The sequence below is a fragment of the Euleptes europaea genome, chromosome 1 (genome assembly GCF_029931775.1).
Source record: "Euleptes europaea isolate rEulEur1 chromosome 1, rEulEur1.hap1, whole genome shotgun sequence".
Taxonomy (NCBI): Eukaryota; Metazoa; Chordata; class Lepidosauria; order Squamata; family Sphaerodactylidae; genus Euleptes; species Euleptes europaea.
The window spans coordinates 124,326,244-124,349,892 of record NC_079312.1 but is presented as its reverse complement, the minus strand read 5'-3'; the positions used below and the strand labels follow the sequence as shown (position 1 = coordinate 124,349,892).

The 23,649-nt window shown below is 44.3% G+C and overlaps 1 protein-coding gene across 4 annotated transcripts in view; it reads right to left on the bottom strand.

The window, feature by feature from the left end:
- The window catches only part of TNRC6C (trinucleotide repeat containing adaptor 6C), a 141,389-nt gene that overhangs the window by 51,273 nt on the left and 66,467 nt on the right, over positions 1-23,649 (bottom strand). For all 4 annotated transcript variants that reach the window (XM_056864829.1, XM_056864831.1, XM_056864832.1 and 1 more), the window contains exon 5: positions 6,554-9,142. In XM_056864829.1, the coding sequence (XP_056720807.1) occupies positions 6,554-9,142 (2,589 nt within the window). The remainder of the gene's footprint in view (positions 1-6,553; positions 9,143-23,649) is intronic.

Below are 23,649 nucleotides of genomic sequence, written 5' to 3'. Positions count from 1 at the left end.
ACTTACTGCATATATGCCTTTCCTATCCATGGAGTGATTACTCAGAACTGGTAGACTGGGCCATCGTAGGGGGAAAAGACCAACAGCTCTAGATTAAGGTGTACCTATCCTGTAGGGGAGGTACACTACGGAGACTTTGCTGGTAAGTTCCCAATATCCTTTTCCAGAGATGGATGAGTGACTATTGACCAAAGTAAGGAGTGGGAAGAAGGTGATGATCTCAGCAACTCCTAGAATCGAGTTACTGGAGGTCAACCTGCCTCCTTGGTTACCTCTTTAGATATGCATTCCTTTATAAGGGCAAAGACAGTTCTACAGGGCCATTAGCAGGTATAGTGCAGAAGGTCCCAGATTCAATCTATGACATCTCTAGTTAAAATGATCAGGCAGTAGGAGATGTGGAAGGCCACGACCCAAGTTCTTGGAGAGGATACTGTTAATCAGAACAGAACAGTGGTCTGATTCAGTATAAAGCAGCTTCATTACAGGTCTGATTCTGGGAGAGCCACTCAGGATCCTTGGGGGGCTTGCTTCCAGAGCTTTCCAACAGCTCACAGATGTAAAGCAGAGCTCATTAAAGGTCTGACTGTGTAAGAGGCACATGGGAACCCTGGGGAGGCTTGTTTCCAGTGCTTCCTAACAAAGGAGTAGAGCTTGGGAGTTTCTCAAGGGGAAGTAGCAGCGGACCGCTCGAGTCTTGCATTCCTAAGAAAGGACATACGAGCTTCCCATCAGCAAGTAGGGTGGTGTGCCACTGTATCCTTCCTGCTATGGGAATCCATACAAAGCACCCTTTTTTTCACCCGAAAACATCTTTAAACAACTAAACCAGTTATGAAGGCAGCAAGTCAGCAGAGGAGTGGGAGCTATCCAGTGTTTTGCACAGCAGTGATTTGTGACCCTGGGTCACAGTTTTGCACAATTTTACACAGTGTTTTACAGGAAGTGCCACATGTATGATTATCTCCCACTGGGAAGAAACCATGGGTGTGTGCTTGATACATAGTGCTCTTGGCTATCAGTGAGCAGGTTTGTTCCCTTGAGGCTAGGATAATTGACCTGGACAAGCTGAGGGGGAGAGAGAGCGAGAGAGCAGTCTGGAGACAAGACCTTCTGGGACCTACCAGAACAGCCCCACTTCTGTGCCAGCAGCTCTTCTGCTGCTGTGGAGAGTAAAAATCTCGAGGCTGGAGGGCATCAGTCTAAGGAGGAGGGATGTGATCCCTTAAAAGGGATTTCTGCTTTGGAAGATCCATACCAATACCCTCTTGTACCGAGGATAACCCTCTGGGGTTGGGGGGAGGTGGGCTTGTGGCAGAGGGTAATTCATTTGCTGGGCATATGGAGATAGGGGTCTGGTAACTTGCCTGCCTTGTGCAAAGGTTGCGGATATCATGCACTATCAAAGGTTAATACATAGTGCTGGGGAGGAGTCAGCAGTTATGGTGCAAATTGTGAGGTCCTGGAGGAAAAAAATTCCTTTCCTTTCTCCATTAGAAGCTCCTTGATCCTCTGATCTTGAGCAGCATAGTTTTAAATCTAATGTTTGAGGGATATAAGAACTGAGATAAATTTTGCCACTGCCAATGTAGCCTTTGGATTCCTATCCTTTAATAAAAGAGGCATTATATCTGACACAGAGGCATTGGCTTCATGTATTAAAAGAGGAGATATATATTGTGATCTAAGGTCCTCATAGAAACAGCATTCCAAGAGCACATGAGCTAATGAGTCGATGGAGCCAGAAGAGCACAGACAAGTCCTTTCTGAGTATGGTAAATTCAAAATTCTGCCAGCATTTAATCTAGCTAGAAAGAAGGCTCTGGAGAGACGAGGAATTGTCAAGAAGTAGGTATAGGCGGGCAAGCCACATCGTGGTGTTATTCCAAAAAACTGAGATAAGAAAACGCAACAGGAGGAAAAATTTAGATTAGGCTGAAAGTTAAAAGCCAGGACCTCAGAGGCAGCATTTCTAGAACTGCACAATGGCACAGATCAGACGTCTCACTGCAAGGATGAGACAATGGTGCCAGGAGGAAGGGTTTAGATTTGTTAGGCCCTGGGAAACTTTCTGGGACAAGCTGAACCTTTACATGGGCTTCACATGAATGAAAAAGGAACCAGGCTGCTGGCACTTAATATCAAAAAGGTGGCAGAGCAGCTTTTAAACTAATCCCAGGGGGAAAGCAGACAGGAACTGGGGAGCCTCCAGTTCGGACCAAGTCAGTCCAAAGAGATGACAGTGTGAACACTCAGGATTATTTTGACAGGAACACAATAGAACCTGATAGTGAGGGTGGGATGGTGAAGGAGGGCCATGTGTGGAGTCAAGGGAGGCAAGGGCTGCTGGAGAGGGAAACATGTTACTGGTGTCTTTATGCCAATGCTGGAAGTCTTTGAGTGAAGATGGGGAAGCGGGCGTGCCTGGTACTAAATGACAATTTAGATACAGTGGGTTTCTCAGCAAAATTATTCAGGATGGTGAAAACCAAGGATGACTGTGAAGAACTCCAGGAGGATCTCCCAAAATTGGGTGAGAAGGCATCTGTGGCAAATGAATTTCAATGTTAATAAGAGTAAGGTGATGCACACTGGAACAAAAAAATCCCAACAAGTATATGCTGAGTATGTATGCTTAACTTGCTGAGAACGAGAGGGAAAGAGATCTTGGGGTCATAGTAGATAGCTCAAGAAAAGTGATAACCCAGTGAAAAAAGCCTCAGTTGTAATATTGTGTGCAGTTCTGGTCACCATAACTCCTAAGGACATTGCAGAGGTGGAAAAAGTACAGCAGAGGGGACCCAAGGTGATTAGGGGGTTTAGAACGGCTTTCCCATCAGAAAAGGCTGAAGAGTCTGGGACTTTTCAGTTTAGAAAAAAAAACGATTAAGGGGGGACATGATAGAGGTTTATAAAATTATTTATGGGGTGGAGAGAGATGACAAAGAGAATTTCTTCTCCCTTTCCCAAAATACTAAAATTTGAAGACATCCAATGATGCTGATGGGCAGTAGATTCAGGAAAGACAAAAGGAAATACTTCTTTACATGAGAGGATGTAGTGATGGCCACAGGCATAGAAAGCTTTAAAAGAGAATTAGACAAATTCATGGAGGATAGGTTTATCAGTGGCTATAAGCCACGGATACTAAAGGAATAAACTTTCCCAGGGTTATGAATCACTGCTGTGGGTAAGGGTATGTAAGAAAAATCCACGATCCTTACATTTGTGGATTGAAGGCATTCCCAAGACATTCCCAAGGAGAGTGATCCTATCCCAACCGCTTACGCAAGTTTCTTCAGATAAGTAACCCCAGCATTTTTTCTTTTGTAAAAGTATATGTTCCTAGGCTTTGTGACTAATAAAGAAAAAGCTATAATTATGACTCTAGTATATCATTATGCTTCAGAAATTATTTGGCCAATACAAAGGACAATCTCAGTATTTTTGAAAATCTGTAAGACAAGGAACCAGAGTAGAAAATACACTAATGCCTCCCTTCCCAGCCTTCTGGAAATGATTTAACCTAATGCAACTCCACATGACTTGTTCAAAGATGGCATCTCTCATTCTACAGGAAGCCAGTAATACAAAATGTACATATTCACAGACCTGGGTGCATGCAAGAAGTTGGTAAACCAGGTATATTATATGAGATTCAAGTCACAATGATTTCAGTAGTGCTTGCTTGTATTGTTTTTTATGAACATGCAACAATGTATTACTTCTAATTTACACCATACTATCAAGAGTTCATGGTACTGAGTAAAAGACAAGTTTCTGACTCTAGTAGAGATGTGAAGGCCAGGCAAAAAATATTTGTTTCTGCGGACTTTAAAAAATTACCAACTGAAAAGCTGGAAATTTAGGAAAGCACTGAAAAAACTGAAATATTTGCACGTTTTGAATAAATACAATAATTTTAAAAGAGCTGGTTTTCATACCCTGCTTTGCTCTACCTTAAGGAGTCACTAAGTGGCTTACAATCACAATCCCTTCCTCTCCTCACAACAGGTACCTTGTGAGGCAGCTGGGGCTTTTTAGGACTTGGCTTTACTCAAATTATAAATTTCATGCTGTTAAAACAGTAAAATAAATCTACGCTTGATAAGTAAGTATTACATACGTTTTCCAAAGTTCATTTTCCCCCAGAAAAAAATAATAATTCCCCCATGACTTCAACATTTTCAAAAATGTTACATTTGTAGCCCCAAGGAATTAAAAAACTAAACAAGGAAGATAACAAAGGGATAACCAGGGAGGAGAATATGTGTTCATTCAGTTACCTGGACATATTCTTAGTTTCAGTAAGGCATGGAGACTAAGGAGTTATGTTAAAGGCATGAGGTTTTAAAGAGGGAGTTAAAAGTGGCAAACATGTTTATACCTATTCCCCTCAGTCACAGATTCAGACTGCCTGAAGAGCCTTAACCAAGTCACTTTTCTTCTCTCTCTTTCATTTGTATAATAAACCACAAACATAAACCATAGATAAAACAATAAAATCCTAGTCTGCTACTAATTTTTAAAGGGGAGCCACTTTGGGGAAGGAATTGTGTACAGTGGTCCACAACCACTCCACTCTCCCCTCCCAACCTCATTTTGCCTCAGGTTTGAAAATCGAAAAGCCAAATGGTGCTCCTTGCAGGGGCTATATTGTTCATCCCTCTATAACTGATTCTAAAAGTAGTATGTAGCCATTAAAACAGCACCAGCCTAAACAGATAAACGTCAAATAAAGCTTTGGATTAATGGGACACATTCTTAAGGATGTCCACTTGTATCTATTAAGAATAAAATGATTCTGGGTTGGATCCTATGGAAATCTTCCTCCAGCACATTTCCTTCTCCTAGTACATTTCTACCAACACAAGCCCCCTTGCACTGGAGTGGAGATCCTTGCTCTGCAGGATCTCTGATCAATGACAGAAGTCAGGGTACTTCTTGCTTACTGTCTTCTTCCCACTCTCCCCTTATCTATCATATCCTGGCATATGGGGCTGCTGGAACATGTCCATACACATTCCCACAAATGTTTCTTGACTGCTAAATGCCTTGGTGTAAGGTCCTTGACTTGCCAAGGGGGGCTGATCAGGGAAGGTGAATGCAGCTGTTCTTGTCTGGCTCCTAGATGCTCAAGCACGTAGAAACCACTGGGGCACTGGGAAGGGGTTGAATCATGCCCACTGCCTTCAACAAAGTCCTGAACATTCATTTCTTATACTGAAGTACCAATTGTTCCATACAAAAACAAATTTAAAATCCTCCCCAACCTTGGTGATATGGTTCAGAGAAGATTATTTTGATCACCATAGACAAGTCTGAGGACTGGCAACTGCTTGCTATGTATTCACTTCCATGTGAGAACATGCAGTAAGTTTAGTAAAGCTCAGGGTTCCAAAAGCAGGACAGACTACAGCTAGTTGAAGATTTCTGTAAAATTCCTAGGGGCATGATGTGCCAGGTAATTAAGAAATAGGGAACTCCTCAGCTGTAGCTGCTGAAACATAGCCTACAAAAATGTTTTCTTAAATATTGATTGGAGCAACGAGAAAGTGGCACAGCAAAGTAAAACTGAGTAAACAAGTAGTTTTCAATAAAAGTTGCATTCTTTCTGTAATGATTCGATAAGATGAAACGTGAGAATTAGCTAAAACTGCAGATTACAGAATGTTGCCTTCATTACTGTAAAAAAGGGGGGGCTGTTATAGACTGCATCTTTGTGGAACACCAGTTAAAAACAAAGCAACTTCTCAATACAAAAATTTCTTTGTATGAGATTATGAATGAAAATTATTGCTTTCAATAAGCAAGTGGACTCTTGGGTAATAGTCACAACTGAAGAAGTATTTCTTTGGCAAGAGGCAGAAGAAGTGTAACAGAAACAGATGTATGATATCTCAGAATGGACAGTGAAGACTGAACAACATAGAAGAACAAAAAGCAAAAGAAAAATATACAGTATTAAATGTACTAAATGTTGTGAAGAGGCTATTTCAGGGTCTGTTCTATTAAGAGCTTGCAATCATGTTCATATTGACAGGCATTTATATTAAATAGAAATGTTAGTATATCTTTAAATACACCTAAAGTGGTTTTATCTATTCAAAAACAAGGATTCTGATTCTCTGACCAATTATCAAATAATCTTATAACCTGGACTTTCTTTGTATCTTTCCCATTTTTTCCTATGTCTTTAGTGCAAGAAATTGGTGCTGTATGTGTGCTGGTACTTGAAACATATTCCACAGATTTATTTGGTACCACATGGTCTGCAACATTTATGTTTTTGCTATTCATTCTTTACGTCTGAAACGTTCATCTCACAACCCTAATCTAGTCCTCAGACTGCCCTGTGTACTTTAATTTTGAAATGAAAATGGCAAATTATAATGCAAATGAATAATTTACACTCCATTTTATGTTATTCTTATTAAACACAAGCATATCTTATAACAGTAAGGTGCACAAGTACTGCTTAAATAATGATTATTAAACATATCTTGCCGAAGTGCACAATATTTATTCTGAGTAAAGAAAACTTGTATCATACCTGGACCAAGCAGCGGGGACCGGGTTGACTGGGCACTTGACTGGTGCGGTGGCTGAGGCTCAGCCATGTTTGCGTTGATAATGGTGGTGCTAGCGGTGGTGGCTGTGGTACTGCTCTGGATTACAGAATTGTTTCTATCCCACATATTTACAGTCTTGTTGTTATTGTAATTTGGGTCACCCCAAGCTGAGGTACCATCATCAATCTCCATCTTGCGCCGAATAGATGGTGGGGAGGGCTCTTCCCACCCAGTCGCTTCACTACTCTCTTTCTGCTTGGTTGGCACTGGCCCACCAACCCATCCCGATCCAGTCTGTTTGACAGAAGCAGCTCCTCCCCAATTACTCACGTTGTTGTCCTGGGATTTAGAAGCCCAGTTCTGTTGGGGAGCAGGTTTCAAAGATTCTCCCCAGCTTGTACCTGTATTAGCCTTGCTGTTTGTGCCATTTCCCCATCCGCTGGTCCCGGAACGTGTAGTATCATTCCAACCAGACCCTGATCTACTGTCAGCATCCCATCCAGACCCATTCTTTTTCCCATCTCCCAAGTGTCCAGGGACAGATGAGGAATCAACCCACTCTCCACCCCCTGAAGTCCAGCCTGGATTTGATTTTTGTCCATCTCCCCAATTTTGAGATTTGGGTTTCTGAGGTTCACCCCAAGTAGGTGACTTGTCCTCCTGATTTGCGGTCCCACTCCAAGTGTGGCCACTTTTGGCAGCAGCAGCATTATTGACAGCAGTAGAACTTGCTGGCTCTCCCCATCCCCCAGGGCCATTTGGCGCTTTGTTATTGTTGTCGCCCCAACCTGTGCTAGTTGCAACTGTTGCAGGTGGAGAGCTGACCCACCCAGATACTGAAGAGGTATTTGTACTGTTCATGATGGACCCATCATTCTTGCCCCCCGAGTTTGAAGGCTGAGGAACTGAACAACCCCAGGCCTCAGTTCCATTGTCATTCTTTCGTTCGGATCTTGGAGATTCTTCAAATTCCCAGGCGGTGTTTTGCTTTACAGGAGTCTGTCCCCATCCAGTGTTGGACAGCACTCTTGGGTCAAGGTCATTCCTTGGCAACTGGACTTGCCCTTGGTCTATCATCCCCTTGTCTCTTCTTCGACCCTCGCCGGCTCCCTCCCTCCCGTTACTGCCTTCATTTTGACTTCCATTACTGTCATTACTTCCTTCACTACCTGCATTGCCAGATGCTGCAGCTTTGGCCCAAGAGTTTATTTGTTCATTGCCCTGCTGCATGGCAGGATTCTGGCTGGTAACAGTAGAGCTATCCCACCCTGTTGATCCTTTCCCATTGATGTCATTATTGGAATGCTGGTTTGGGGGCTTGCTCCATTCACCATTAACACCGTTACTGGTGCCGCGGCTTGGGTGGCCCCAAGCACCAGAATGCATATTACCAACACCACTGTTGCCACTGCCCCTGCCCCACGCTAAGACTCCAGGGCCAGCGGGAGGACCTGAATCCCAAGCACTTGTTCCATTTCCTTCCTTTTGCACAGCACTGCTGGATCCATTTTGTTTAGCACTTAATGCTGAGTTCACAGTGTCTCCATTCCCCTGACTGAACCCAGAATTGCTGTTTCCTGTGGCAGGATTACCTGGGGATATCCCCCACACTGAATTGCCCATTCCTTCACCATTTCCCCCACTGACTTGAGAAACTGATGTCCCATTAGCACCAGGAAGGCTTTGCAGGTGGGGCGGGATGATGGCCCCCATGCCAACAGCCATGCCCCAGTTCGGCAGTCCATTTGTCTGCATTGCATTGATAGGGTTTGGTGAAGAGTTCATGGGGTTAGCGTTATTTGGTCCATCAGTGTTAAGGTTCTGAGGTTGTACGCTGAAAGACACATTCTGAGAAGTGGACGTTTGTGGTTCTGTGCTCTCTTGCGGCAGCAAGTTTCCCCAAGCACCTAAGGTGCCCGCTGGGTTCCCATTCTGGTTGCCCATGTTCTGACCTATGGCACTGACTGGACTGCAAATACTGGAAGGGTTGCCTGCTCCCACAGTTCCTTCATGTCCAAGTACAGGCCAGGCAGCTGGATTGGCATTGGGATTAAGGTTAAGATTAATGCCAGCATTTGAGTTGGAAGCACCCCAGCAGTTTTGACTTCTACCGTCTCCAATCATGTTGTCCATCTTTCCATCCCCACCACTGGCAGAGCAATGAGCTAAGCCAGAGCTGGAACCTGTGGCAACACCCCACACTCTGGCTGCATTTCCATTTCCGTTTGCTCCACCAGCTCCAAGGGCACTCTGGTTAGAAGTGCTTTGGATGAGTGCTCCATTGGCGCCATTATTGCCATTAGGTTTCTTTGTATGTCCAGTGAAGTTGCCTTGGGCACTCCCTGTAGCCATGCTACTGTTCTCTGAGCCACAGTTGGAGGCAGAGTCAGTGTCTGTAGTACATTCTGAGGCAGACTCAGTCTCAGTTCCTGTAATGGAAGGCCACGCTTCCTTGTCAGTCCTGTCTATTATCACTTTATCCCAGCTGCAATTGGCTTCACTTCGGAAAGTGGGCTGCTGTCCCCAGTGAGTATTCTCATAATGGTCTCCCAATCCGCTGTGACCAAGGTCTGAAAAATTAAACATGATGTAAATTAGTCGGCTGTTGACCCAAATACATCAGTTACACTCTTGGCTTGATTGTTATGCTTACATTCTTTGAAGCACACCCTCCTTTTACAGCCTCTTTTATGGATGGGCAGCTGGAAACATAAAATCTAGCCCGTGCTAAGCCCGTGGCTTATGAGCTACACAAATGCCACTAAAAAAAGTGCATTTTTAAATTATAATTGCTTTCGGAGCTTAGAACTTAGGATAATACGCATATGTTTTACATATCACCAATACTATAGCCTCAAGCAGTGACCCTCACCCTCTCCCCCACATTCGTGCATTTGTTTTTATTAGATTAAACCAATAGGATTGGTTCTGGTAAGTGCCATGGGAGAGTAGAATATATGTTCAAACCTTTTCCCATATGCCCCAGAAATTTTAAACTAAATTCTATATCAGTTCTTTTCCCGGGACAGACCCAAAGTACAACTATATATGTTGAAATAGTGCTAATTACAATTTTGAACGCACGATTCCACAAAACTTTTTCATGAATGGCAGGGCTTTCGTCCGGTGCAGGAGGTTCTATTTCTGGTACGAGGCTCCTTGTGGCTGACGGAAGGTGCTGCCATTAGTGGGAAAGCTCCGAAAGATCCAACCCAGTATAGTTTAAATTAAGATCCAGGCTTTTGGTTTGAGGAAAAGTCTATAAAAGCAAAGCAGCCTAGTGTACTCTCAACATAGGACAGCAGGCTGGGACTCTCAGAAACAAACAAGCTCAGAAACAAAAAAGGCCTCATTGACAGGACTGATTTCCAAAATCAGACACAGCCACCAAACAACAGAGTAATTTTCTGCCCCATTGTTTAGCTACAATGAAGTGGAGCCAAATGCATATTTTATAAAGTATTTCTACTGTAAACTAGACTCTGAGAGGATGTTAGTGCTTGCTGCATACAAACGATCGCATCAGTACAGAAGGTGGAGACAAGATGCAGTGCTAGGGCAAGGGGGCAAGTTGACCCCTTGCGCCAGATCCTACCTACCAAGCAGAAGAGACAGGGCTAGGCTGTCCAACCGGAAACTACAAAGGGCCACGGAAAGCACCCCCTTGAAGGCAGCTTCAGGGCTGAACTTCAAACAAAGATGACCACTAACCTTTTGCTCTGTAACACAGATAGCTATTAAATAAAAGTGCATGTTCTAACTCAGTCACACAATTTAGGGTTCTCCCCCGCCCAACAGCTTAAGTGATATGCCCATCTCTCGATAAAAAGGTGGCCAAATATTCTGTCTCTTTTAAGAATTCAAGAAGATGCCACTTGAGTCCAGATATCTTGGGCCAGCCACACACACTCAGCCTAGCCTACCTCACAGGGCCATTGTTAAGAGAGGGTCCAGGAGAGGAGAACAATGTCAGCTACTTTGGGTCCCCACCGGGGAGAAAGGTAGAGTGCAAATGATGTAAATAAATAAATATAAGCCAGTCCCACTGTCAATTTCTGTGGCCTGGGCTCTTTAGGACTGATGTGATAAAATGCCTGGATTCTAAACAGGAACAATAATGGGGTCCCTTCCCCAAATAAGAAATTATCAATATCCCGATTGAATATTTCAACAAACCCCCAAATTTGTTATCACAATCCCTATTTTGCAGGCTCAATTAACATGCTGAAAACATTGCTTTATTGTGAATTAAAGTGTGGACATTTGCTTTAATCAGTGATGTACAGAATGGTGCTGAAAACGTTCAAAAGGGATGGGGTTAAGCCTGACAGGATATGTTTAACAACATTAATAGACATTGTCTGATTTCATCAGCACATATGCTGGATCAGAACAAATGTGAAAACCTATGCATTGCAAGCATCCTGGAAGCCAACTTTTTCCGCACTATTTGTTTCTCTACTGTAAGTTTGCTCTAACAAGAACACAGACTACAAAAATGCTTACTGCTGCCAAATTATGCCAAAAAGGTATATGCAAATGTGGAAGAGTTAAGAGATGAGAATACTAAATACAGCCACTTTATTGATAGACAAACCCCAAAATTAGGCAATACAAGTGGTAAATCTTATTACTCTTTTAATTTTCTTCACTACAGTATGCAAGTAAGTATGCTCCCTCTGATGTAGGGACATTTAATGCATTCGGGGGGGGGAGCCGAGCAGCATTTTAAAAAGAGCATTCTTCATTATTAGATAGTGAGCACTCAATAAAATAGTAACACTCCAAAACCAAACAGCAGTAGATAATGACAAATAATAACTTCATTTTTCTGCCCTGCGCAGCATATCTTTAGCAAGCAGCTCTTTCTCTGAGGACGCCATTTTATCAAACCTGAAAGGCAGCCAAAAGCTTAGGACGCCGTGCTGCTGGCTGCTGCTGCTGCTGTCTCTGCTGAAACATTATGTAATAAACTGATTTCACAGAAGCGTATGCTATTTGCCCTCTTTTTTTTTCTCCCCGCTGGCTGCTCTAATGGGGCCAGCGAGTAATGAAATACCTGAGGAAAGGTGTCGCCCAACCATCCTAGGAGACGCTACATTGTGTGCAGAGCTGCCTCCCCTCCTGCATCTAGGCTCGCCTAGGCTCTCGGCTTCAATATGTCGGCTGTGTACAGAGTGAGCCTCATCCTGTAGAGCTGCCAAGAAAATCGCTCGGTGCAAGTGTGCGCCCAGAAAACCTGCAAGCTCGCTCGGGCCTTGGCCGTGCCGGCTTTGGAAATGCCCTTTCCGCACAGGGAGACTCCTCCACCCTCCTGCCCCCACCTCCGGCAGCACACAGCCCCCTTAACTCTGGGTAAGGTATCAACAGATGAGGATTTTAAAAGCTTTGATTATCTAATTGCAGCTGACACTAAACCGATCTTCCTTCCTCTTTAAATTCTTTCAACTGTCACAAAACATTTTCACTTCGGGACCTAGCCGCAATTAGCATGGTGGCTGCTTTTCTTCGGGTTTTTGAAAGTCAGCCAAAAGAACAGTCGCACATTGCCGATTGGCCGCATGCAAATAAATTCCTGCCTCCTTACTGACTCCGTCGTCCTCTTCCCATCTAGTACAGAAGTGCTGTATACTTGGCATACTAGTACTAAATACAATATCGGGAACAAACCTATATGGAATCTGGCAAGCAACCAGGTTGCTTTATTATTTCTCTACTGAGAAAGCTGAAAAAATATAACAGCCTTTTAAAACACAGCCCCTGTTTATGAGAGTGCAGAACTGTCACCCCTATATACTGTAGCATTTTCACTTACTGATAGAGAAGGAACTCTAATTGCAGGTTAAAATGCAGTTTCAGGTATTGTGAGCACACCATGTGATTTTTAGTATAAAACTGTGAATTACGGAGTCTCAACCTTATCCAGGCACTATGAAACTTTCAAATCCACCAACAAAAGGGCTACTAATAATGATCTCTGACAAAACAATGCAGTGGGGCTAGCACTGAAGAATTGGAAAACAATGCAGGCAAGTGAAAAAAAAGACTTTCTAAGACAACAAAACAGTCAATGTAGGCTAAGAATGAAGCAATAAAACTGTCTCGTTTTACACACTGTACTGAAGAAAGGGTTACTAAGGTAGAAGGCAATGAATTGCAGTCAAGGGTATGTTTGTATGATATGTACAGTAAGCTCTGTAAAATGCTGTAATACTATCCCTGAAAGAAGCAATCTCCTGAGCCAGTTCATTATACTATAGTTCTAATCCCTTCGTAAGAATGTCCTCCTGAACAGATTCCGAGAAATGGTAGAAGCACGTGGGCCTTCCTTGCAGCTTCAGGAAGGCCATTCCACAATGTGGGAGCCCCCACAGAGAATGCATGTGAAAAGGCAGCTGCCAATTTTACTTGTCTGCAGGGTGGCACCTTCAGAAGGCTTTGATCAGATGAGTGCAGCTGTCAAAATAGAACACAGCAGGAGAGGTGGTCCTGCGGGTATGTGGATCCAATACCATTAGGTGCTTTGTAGGTGGTGGCTAGAACCTTTGAACTGAACCCAGTAACTGATCAGTAACCAATGGAGCATCTACAGAATGGGAAAGATATGCACATTCCTCTTAGCACCTGACAGTAGCTGAGCCACTGTGTTCTGTACTAACTGGTGTTTCCAAATTAGCATAGACATTATCTGCATTTAGACGGAGGTCATCAACTAGGGTTGCCAGGCACCCCCTGGCAACTGGCGGGGGAGTGAGTGGGTGGGTGGGGTTTTACCAGGTGCGAAATGAGACCTAGGCCTCGACATCGTTGACGCAATGGTGTCATTTCTGGAAGTGAATGAATGATTTTATTATTATGGCAATGGCCAGATAAGCTGCAAACTTTGACTTCTGGAAGTGACATTATCACATTGCTGACGATGAAGGAGGCAGTCTGGTATTTGGGCAAAAACTCTACGGTAGACACTGTTTTTACCATAGAGTTTTGCCCAAATACCAGAGCGCCTCCCTTGTCGTCAGTGACATAATGGCATCACTTCCCCACTAGCTAGCTGGACGATGCTGGAGGGAGGGGGCCTCCGCCCATGGCAGGGGGTCTGTCAACCTATAATCAACTAAGGCCACCAGCACCATCTCTGACCCACAGCCCAGCCTGAAACCAGAATGAAAGCGGTCTAGGGCAGATGATTTTATCTAAGAAGGCCTGGAGTTACTCTGCAACCATTTAACTATCATCTTGCCCATGAAGGACAAATTAGAGAATGACAATAATTGGCTACACCATCCTTGTTTAGTGATATTTTTTTTAATGTAACTGATAGATGACTGCCTGTTTTAGGGTCCAAGGACTCAAGCCCCCTATGGCACCTGGAGGGTCAAGGGGAAATTTTCCATTCACTGATTTCTCAAGAGTCCACGAATGGTTGATGGTCTATCTCAGTGGTCGGCAAACCGCGGCTCGCGAGCCACATGAGGCTCTTTGGCCCCTTGAGTGCGGCTCTGCCAATCCGGCGCCCGTTACTAAAGGGGAGGGGAGGCGGGGGGGCATCCGCGGGGCCGGCGCGTGTTTCAAGCGCACTCCCACGCACACGCTGGAGGACGCGCGCTGCCTTTGCAGCCGGACTTCTTCCCAGCAGCTTCAGAGCAGCTCCCGTGCCTGTCCAGGGAAGGGGGCCAGGGGCATCCTCTCGGCGGTTTCCCCCGCCCAGCACTGAAGAAGAGCCCGGGTGAGCGTGGGTCCGCCGCCAGCCCCACTCCTTACCTTCTCCATGCGGCGCCTTTCCCGTCGTCTCTCCAGCCCCTGGCTCCGCCGTCTGCCTGCCCTGCCTGCCACCCCCCCGGCCCTTTTGCAGCCAGGAACCGAAAGCGAAAGCCGGGGGCTGCACAAGCCCAGCCCTTCCCGTTACTGGCCGCTGGTTCCCAGCAAGAGCCGGGAGTTCCCCAGGGCGCAGTGCGTGGGATCCCTCCACCGCCCCGGCTTGTCCAAGGGGTGTTTTCTAGGCTCGCCAGCTGGGGTGGGTCTTTCCTGAGACAGAGGAATTGTGGCGCTGCTGAGCCCGTAGGAGGCAAGCAGGGAGCGGCGGATCTTCTAGCCCCCCCCCCCCCCCGCCTGACGCTGCCCAGCAGAAATGCTGGGAAATCAACCTGCAACGCAGGTGCTGCAGTTGCCAACTCTGGCTTGGGAAATCCCTGGAGAGAGTAGAGCTTGGGGCGTGGAGAGAACGCAGTGGGAATGTCACTCCATAGAGTCCGTCTAACTTAGTCTCTGACAGAGACGATGGCCGGTCCTCGGTGTTGGGCCGGGTGGGAAGCGGTGAGTAGCGGGGTGGGGGGAGGAGGAGATGCAGCTGTCTTTGGGGAGGAGCCCTTTTTGGGGAGGGGGAGAGAAAGACCCCCCCACACACACACACACACATTATTAAGTATGATATCAAGTTTATTAAGTTAATAAACAGTGTACCTACATATACCGTTTAAGTTTAAGAAATTTGGCTCTCAAAAGAAATCTCAATCGTTGTACTGTTGATATTTGGCTCTGTTGACTAATGAGTTTGCCGACCACTGGTCTATCTAATAATAAACTGGTTGGCCCATGTCCTTCATAAAAACATAAAAGGGTCTACTACTCCAGGTAGAGCCCTGACCTGGATGGCCCAGGCTAGCCTGATCTCGTCAGATCTCAGAAAGTAAGCAGGGTCAGCCCTGGTTAGTATTTGGATGCGAGACTACCAAGGAATACCAGGGTTGCTGTGCAGAGGAAGGCACTGGCAAACCACCTCTGTTAGGCTCTTGCCATGAAAACCCCAAAAAAGGGGTCACCATAAGTCGGCTGCGACTTGATGGCACTTTACACACACACACTCCAGGTAGATAAGTAGCTTTTGGCATAGTAACACAGGCCATAGTGCACAATACTGTTTAAGTCATGATGCATCTGCATGTACCAGGAGACAGAGAATGTAGAGAGCAATCTGGGAGTCAGTTAAGGGGAGGGAGGGAGCGGTCAGGCCCTTAAGAATTTACAGAATCCTGGAAAGGAGACTGACAGTATGTCCATACACACGCATTCTTTTTTGTGGTTCCCACCTTGTAGAATGGACAGTCTAAGGAGGTCAGGAATGCTACCACACTTCTACAATTCCATGGAACATGCAAAGGAGCAACATCAGGAGGGCATTTTTATAAAGCAATTAGAGCTGTAGTATAGTGGAATGGTACTGAAGGAGCTTTTATAAAGGAATACGATTGTAGTCTATTGCAATTTTTTTTGTATGTATCTTTGTGTTTCTATTACATTGTCTTTTACCTTTCTAATCCATTTTCTGTCTGCTATGCTCAGCGGGAGATTTCAGCATATACCAGTAGAGGCCAGATTATGCCCCTGTAATTTTAATTCAGCTGAGTCAATTATACATATTTTATTACACTGTGAATTTTATCGGGCGGTTAGAAATAAGCTGATTTTACCTGTGTTGACTAGAAATTTTAGAAATGTTAGCCATTTGGATGATTTTATTAGATTTTTTATTATTTTTATTAAATTTTTATTAGAAGATAAAGATGCTTTTATCTCTTATTCAGTGGCAAAGTTCTGTTACGTAGCCAGTAAAATACGGAGGTCCTTTGTTGGGCTTTTAAAATTGTAATTTTGTACTGATACTTGCTGGTCAAATGTCTGTACATAAACTAAACTGAACTGAAATCCATTTTCTGAACTATTTACAGTATGTCATGGTTTAGTCAGTAGTTTGCACTGTTGTCTCATTTTCTAATCCTAATCCCATTGTTTTGTTTACTGGAAATTTTGTGCGTCTGATTGCAAATTGTATATTTTGTAACCTGCCATGAGTGTCAGCAAGAAGGTCAGACTATAAATAAAGTAAGTAAGTAAAGAAAGTGAATGTGAGAAATTCCTAATGTTCCCTCCACTAATCATTCTATGCAGCCCCCTGCTTGTCCCTTCTAACTGCAAGCATCACGGTCTATATCCAACTAGTGAACTCATCCACACACAGGGCTGGGAGTAGGGTTGCCAGCCTCCAGGTGGTGGCAGGAGATCTCCTACTATTACAACTGATTTCCAGCCGATAAGAGATCAGTTCACCTGGAGAAAATGGCTGCTTTGGCAATTGGACTCTATGGCACTGAAGTCCCTCCCCTCCTCAGGCTCCACCCAAAAAATCTCCGACCATTGGCGAAGAGAGACCTGGCAATCCTAGTTGGGAGTTTTTGTATTTCGAGGGACTCCCTACTTGTACAGAACAATTCTAATTTGCAAGTTTAAAAAAGAAAGGAAACAAGCAACGGGGAGGACTGTGCATGCTCACTGCAGAGACAGGAAGAAATAAACCTCCACAAACCAACAGCGTATACACAATAGCATGTGGGATCTTCCAATTGTTGATCTCTTACAGAAATGCAGTTCCCCCCCAGTTTGTCATATCTGAAATAATAAATTAGGTTGCTGTAGCATCAGCTTTTCCTGGTGACGGTCAGTAAGGCCAGCTCCATGATCTGAATAGCTATATCTGTCCTCTCAGAATGTCCGTGCTTCCTTATCACAAGGGGAAACCAGCATTGCAATCTCCAGGAGTAATTAATGCATGAAGACTAGGTTGTTACAACATCTATCCCAGGAGTACAATCAAATTTCATTTCATCAAGGAAGCAAAGAGTGTACAGTTCACAAAACCTTTGGGGAACTCAAGGCCATGCGTGTCCAATGACTCTACCTAGGCATGTGCAGAAACATATTCAGCATCCTGAGAAATGTGGCTTTGATTTTTGTGGTTATTATTGAAAAAACGTACTCTGTGCATCTTCAGACCATGTTTTTGTTGGGGGGGGGGAGATTTAAACCCCCCCCTCAGTATTTTTTAAAAAGTTTAAACATTTTTCTGCAAACCTGGGGGGTCCTCCATGTTCTGAGAAAAATCTCCTTTTCTTCAGTGTGGGCTCAATCCGTGGATTTAGATATCCGAAGACTGGCCCACACCTGCAAAATAGATATATAGATATACGATTCTGCATCACAGACATCCCCCTCCACACACACAGAAAGCAACTGTTATGTCATAAACATCCCAGAGGAAGATTAGGACTTCAAGTGGGGCATAAGCAGCAGGAAGAGCAGGTCAATTTCCTACCCAGCCAAAACCGATTAGTTGTGCTAAAAATATACAAAAACTCCATTGTGAGGAAGCGAGGGCTGCTGATCATACTTCTCTCTCTCTCAAACACACACACACTAGCTTGATAATGCAATGTTTACAATCTACCAGTATTGGTATTTTTTCCTCTCAGGAACAATCATTTTAAGGCACTGCAGTTACTCAAACACTGTAGCCATATTCTGTGGTCTCTGTCTGACCTTTCATCTATCCTGTTCCTTTTAGCTACTTTTCCTTATGTGCTCACCACACAGGAAGTGCCCTCAGTTCACACTGGGTTTCCCATTGAGCCCTTTTGACAGTGCTTCAAACGTCCATTCTGGGGAACAGTACTAGGTTAACACAACTATGAACACAAATATCCGAGACACAACAATTCTAACACACTGCCGCTTCTAAAACACACAATGAAAGGAACTACCACCAATATTTCAAGATTTATATAAAGCCAACAATGTGCTAAAAAAAAAAAGCCATGTTTTCAGTATCATCATACAGGTATTTTCTAATAAATTCACTGTGAGCATGAATACGTTAATGCTGAAAATCAGATTACTGAAAGCTTTAGCCAAGGTTTTTAATTTAAAAATAATAATTTAATTGTTTTAATTCCTATCATGAAAAAATGTGCACCTAAAGATATTGTGGATAAACTATTACTGTTTATTGGCTTCTGCAAAGATAGCTGTGTTTTAAAAGATACTAAACTACTAGGTCAAAATTAAAAGGTTAAGTTAGATTTCTAGCTATTCAAGGACTAGAATAGTGCCCAATAAGAGGCACAGAATGTGGCAAGTTTTTAAAATGGAGGTTAACATAATAACTTACATAACTCACTAGAAACAGTTACTGGATTTTAACTGAGCTGAACTCCACCCTTGCCCTGAACTGGATGGCCCAGGATAGCCCGATCTTGTCAGATCTCAGAAGCTAAGCAGGGTCTGCCCTGGTTAGTATTTAGATGGGAGACCATCAAGGAAGGCCAGAGTCACTATGCAAAAGAAGGCAATGGCAAACTACCTCCGTTTGTCTCTTGACTTGAAACTAGGGTTGCCAGCTCTGGGTTGGGAAATACCTGGAGATTTTGGGGGCGGAGCCTGAGGAGGGAGGGGTTTGGGGAGGGGAGGGACTTCAAGGCCATAGAGTCCAATTGCCAAAGTGGCCATTTTCTCCAGGGGAACTGATCTCTATCGACTGGAGATCAGTTGTAATAGCGGGAGATCTCCAGCTACTACCTGGAAGTTGGCAACCCTACTTGAAACTCCTATGAGGTCGCCACAAGTCCCCTGCGACTTGACGCCACTTTACACACACACAAACTCCATCCTTGGGTCATTTTCAGAGTTTTGCACGCAATCTTAGCATCTGTAACTCTAGCAAGATATGTAAGCCAACACTGACATTCAAAAAGCCTCATAAATTATGGGGAAATAAATGACAAATAATACACACTCATTTTTGCTCTTTTTACTCACATTTATTTAGCCCTTGTTCAAAAGTACACATCCTTAATCGAAGCTTGGTAATAACTAGACAATTACTTCTGCACTTGCTTTTATTTTTACTGCCTTCTGGAAGTTTTCCAAACACACACTGGAAAACAAAAATGGCTAGCAATACTACACTAATCTGTTAATGCACATTTAATTAACATAATATTGAACAACAATACAGGGTTCTGAGTGCACGTGGCAGTCCTGCAAAAGCTAGGCAGCCTAGATGGGAGACCCTCTGAGAATGAACTGTATTGTAAGCAGCATTGAGTTCCTTGCAGGAAGACTGGGCTATAAACTGTGTAATATTGCTTTAATAAATATATTTATTTAAACCAGCAATCCCCAACCTGTTTGTGCATGTGGGCGCTTCTGGAATTTTGACAAAAGGGCGGTGGACACAATCCCAAAAGGTCAAGGATCGAGGTCATATACAACTCTAATAGTAATTTTCCAACATTTCAGGCAAACAGCCCATTCCTGAGGATGGGAGCTGAAAGTATAGTGGAGGTGGCGTGACCCTGGCACCAGCGCAAGTGCCCTCTTATCATGGAATAAGAGGCACTTATGCTGGCAGTGGGAGCAATCCTATCAGCGCCTGGGTGCCGCTGAGCTGCACAGTGCTCCTCTGACGACGCAGATTCCCCGGGACCGAAATCTCGGAAGAGAAATGCGACGCCGGCGTGTGTGGGTGTTCCCGGGGGCAGAGCTGACTGTAGTCAGCTTCCTAAGCCCCTCCAGTCCGGGAACGCCCCCTCCAGCTACAGTGCTGCTGCGCCAGGTTTTTCTTGGCACAGCATCATTTTTTCAATTGGGTTTTCCTCCATTTTTGATTTTTTCGTCTTTTAAAAGGCCTTTTTCAGCCTTGCAGAGGCCGGGAAACCTCTTTGGAGGCACTACAGTGGCGCCTCGGCCATGCCATCCCCGACCAAAGCAAGGCTCAGGAATGAGCTGAAAAGCTCTGTTTAAAGGGATACCTTTTAGTCTGCACAGCCAGCCAAAAGCCCTGCTGGGGGAAAGCCCCACCTAGCCTTGCCCACCTTCTGAAAGCCCTTGGCGGGCACCAGGAAAGGTGTTGGCAGGCACCATGGTGCCCACGGTCACCAGGTTGGGGACTGCTGATATAAACTATTATTTTCTGTATCAGCCAAGCGGTTAGCATGAAGTTGCATGGAAACCTATGTTGTAGTTTAAAGATTTACTCTAAGGATAAAACTCCAGTTCTATCACTTCTTCCTCTTGTCATCTTTCCTTCAAGCGTACATCCAGTACTAGCATTCTCTTTGGTTCTCCACTTACGTATTTAAATTTCAACTGCATCAGCACTTACGAAAACTATTCACGGCCCACAGCCAACAACTGAGTTCTTCCACAGGCATTTAAACTCTTTGATGTGCAAGAAACCAAAAACACTCAGTTTAAAGGCTAAGTAGAATCTGCATCAGAACTATATATAAAATTTGAAGGCAGGTTTATTTTTATGAGTCTTATTAAAGCATTTTATTGCTTATTGTTTCCAGATGTTACCTACCCTGAGACAACAAAATGTGTGTGTAAAGTGCCGTCAAGCCGACTTATGGCGACCCCTTTTGGGGGTTTTTTCATGGCAAGAGACTAACAGAGGTGGTTTGCCAGTGCCTTCCTCTGCACAGCAACCCTGGTGTTCCTTGATGGTCTCCCATCCAAATAGGAAGAGTTAAAAACACAGGCTAAAGAAGGATGCATTCTTATAAATGGAGAAATATAAATTAATCTAACACTATTTCAATTGAAATGCAGCATATGCAATCCTCCATAAACTAAACCATTGAAAAGGGAATACAAACAAGGTGTTTTCTATAATGCTGCAGCAACAGCCATCTTTCAAAAGTAAATTTACTAAAATTTACATATTTTAAAAGATTTTGCTTTGGTCTATAACAATCTGATGGCCTTTTCCCACCCACATTAAACTGTATGTAGTGGCTAGGAATTCAGATATTTTAGAGCAAAATTAACACAGGAATGTTAAGAATATAAAGAATGTTTGTGCATTCAATCTCTTAGAAGAGATTATTCTGAAACCTTTAGACTGCCTAACTAGAAAATAAGTGAGTCCCAAAAGAACAAAGTACCAAAAATAATTTAACATTTCAGTAGAGATTGAGGGACATTTGATAATAAATGCAGGTACACATGCACAAATGCACACATGGTTTGTGCTTCAGTGAAGTCCAACTTTCTACTCAAACCATCATTGCTCTAAAACGGGACACTAACACTAACCCATATTTCATCATTTTGAAATCTGGTGCATTTATGTATTTTTGGATACAGAATAGGAAAATTTTCAAATTTCTAGGCACTTCCATGTGCAGGATTTTCCCAGTCCTGAACAGGATCAATTTTCATCAGTTCTTCACTTTAAGTTTTGTGTTATTTCAGCATGACAAAACCAGGGGGGGCGTCAAATTAAACAATGTTCCATTGGCAGAACTCCCTATATACCCCACTCCATACATATACTCATTTACCAAACTCTCCCTTCTGCTATAAGAAATAGCCTTCACTGATACAAAACTCTTGGGGAAAGGTACAAAGCAGGAATGCCCATGGACAAAATGGTTTCATGTCCCAGTTCCAGATCAGACAGGGATGCTTGTGGCAGCAAGGTCCTGCAAGCCTGATGAGTATGCTATTCTGGGAGAGAGCTGTAACAACTTCAGTCCTACCCTCTGTTCCTGTTCACACACAATTCCTGTTCACAACAGAAACCTGTAACTCTAGACAATTCTAACTCTCCTTATCCACTTTGAAATGGAACTTTGTGACAACTGGCCTTCTCTCAAGCAGATATATTTGTAGGCTTTGGGGGACTATGTAAAGAGCCCAGCTGCACCATGAGTCCTCTTATCCCCAGTATTTTTTCTGAAACTCGTCTCTTTTGAGATAAGATGCCTCTTCCTTTCTACTCACTTGTTCCGAAAGAAGCCCTGGCATGTATGCTGCCAGGGTTGGCTGGCCACCTCTCCCTTCTAGCTGACCCCATTCAGCCTCCCCTTTCTCAGGCTATTCTTAGGGAAGACTATACTCAAATATTTGCAAGCAATTCTGCTCAGCTAGGCTATAAACTGGCGGGGAGCCCATTAACTCTCCAAGGACTAGTTCATCTTGCTACAGTTTCACATACTGCTCTTATGGTGTGTGGCGGGGCTGCCAGCACCCACGGTCTGGAGGCTTAGAAAGCAACAGCTGCTGAAAAATCTCAACTGACTTTAAAGAAAGATAGCTCTGAGCACAGATTTTGAGATGCAAATTTTCAAATTGTGTTAACAATCAATATGCATTCTGTTTTAGCTCTTACGATTTCAAGACAACATGAAGATATCAGTGGCTCTCTCCTTTGGGGGAAAAATGCTAAGACAACGCTGCACAATTTTCTCTGCGTAAATTGCGACTTTTGCTTTGACCACAGTTTATTTCTGCAAGAGTCAGATATCTCATTTCTCAAACTGGGAGATAGAAGTTACTAGCAGGTGGAGGGCAATCAATCTGTATGTCTTGCTGGTAACACGTCTATCTAGGCCAGGGGTGGGGAACCTTTTTTCCGCCAAGGGCCATTTGGATATTTATAACATCATTCGCGGGCCATACAAAATTATCAACTTAAAAATTAGCCGACCAAGCCCCAAGCAGGCAGCTGGCCCAGATGACCCCCCCCCCCGGCACGGGCAAGCAGGCAGGCATCCAATTGGTGGTGCACTCGCCCACCTGGTGGCACAGGATGGTCTGCTGCACCACACAGCAGAGTTGCTCCTGCTCCGCATGGTCGGGGCCGGATCCTACAGGTGGCTCCTGCTACCTCCGCTTGCAGGGATGAAATGAGGACACACTGGCTAAGAACTCCCCCACTCCTGCGCATTCTGGCCCTGCTCCCTTTAGCCCCTCCATTGTCACCACTTCTGCCCCAAGCCCTCTTGTAGTACAGAGGGAATACATTTCTCCATGGCCTGGGTGGGAAAGGGTTAACACAGTTTCTTGGGCGGTCCTAGCAGCTCCATAGCTAACGACTCTTCTGCAAGGGAAAAAAGGTTCTTTTTCTCAGCAAAACAAACTCACATCCACCTGAATAGAGGCTATTCCTGTCAGCGGGAGGGGGAAGATCACCAGTCTTAGATCCTTCTGAGCTAGAGATTTGCCAGGACCCACAAAGTGCCAGACCAAATGATTTTGTGGGCCTTAAACGGCCCCCGGGCCTGACATTCCCCACCCCGATCTAGGCTATAAACAGGCACAGTCCAGTGGCTCCCAGTGCTGCAGTCCCACCACAGTCATGAAAAGAGAAGGGTGAGACGGAGCTCCCATCTTTGCTGCTGGTCTGGTTACCTCAGACTAGAAATGAAATTGCAAAGGGACAAATGAGTGGAGCAGCCCA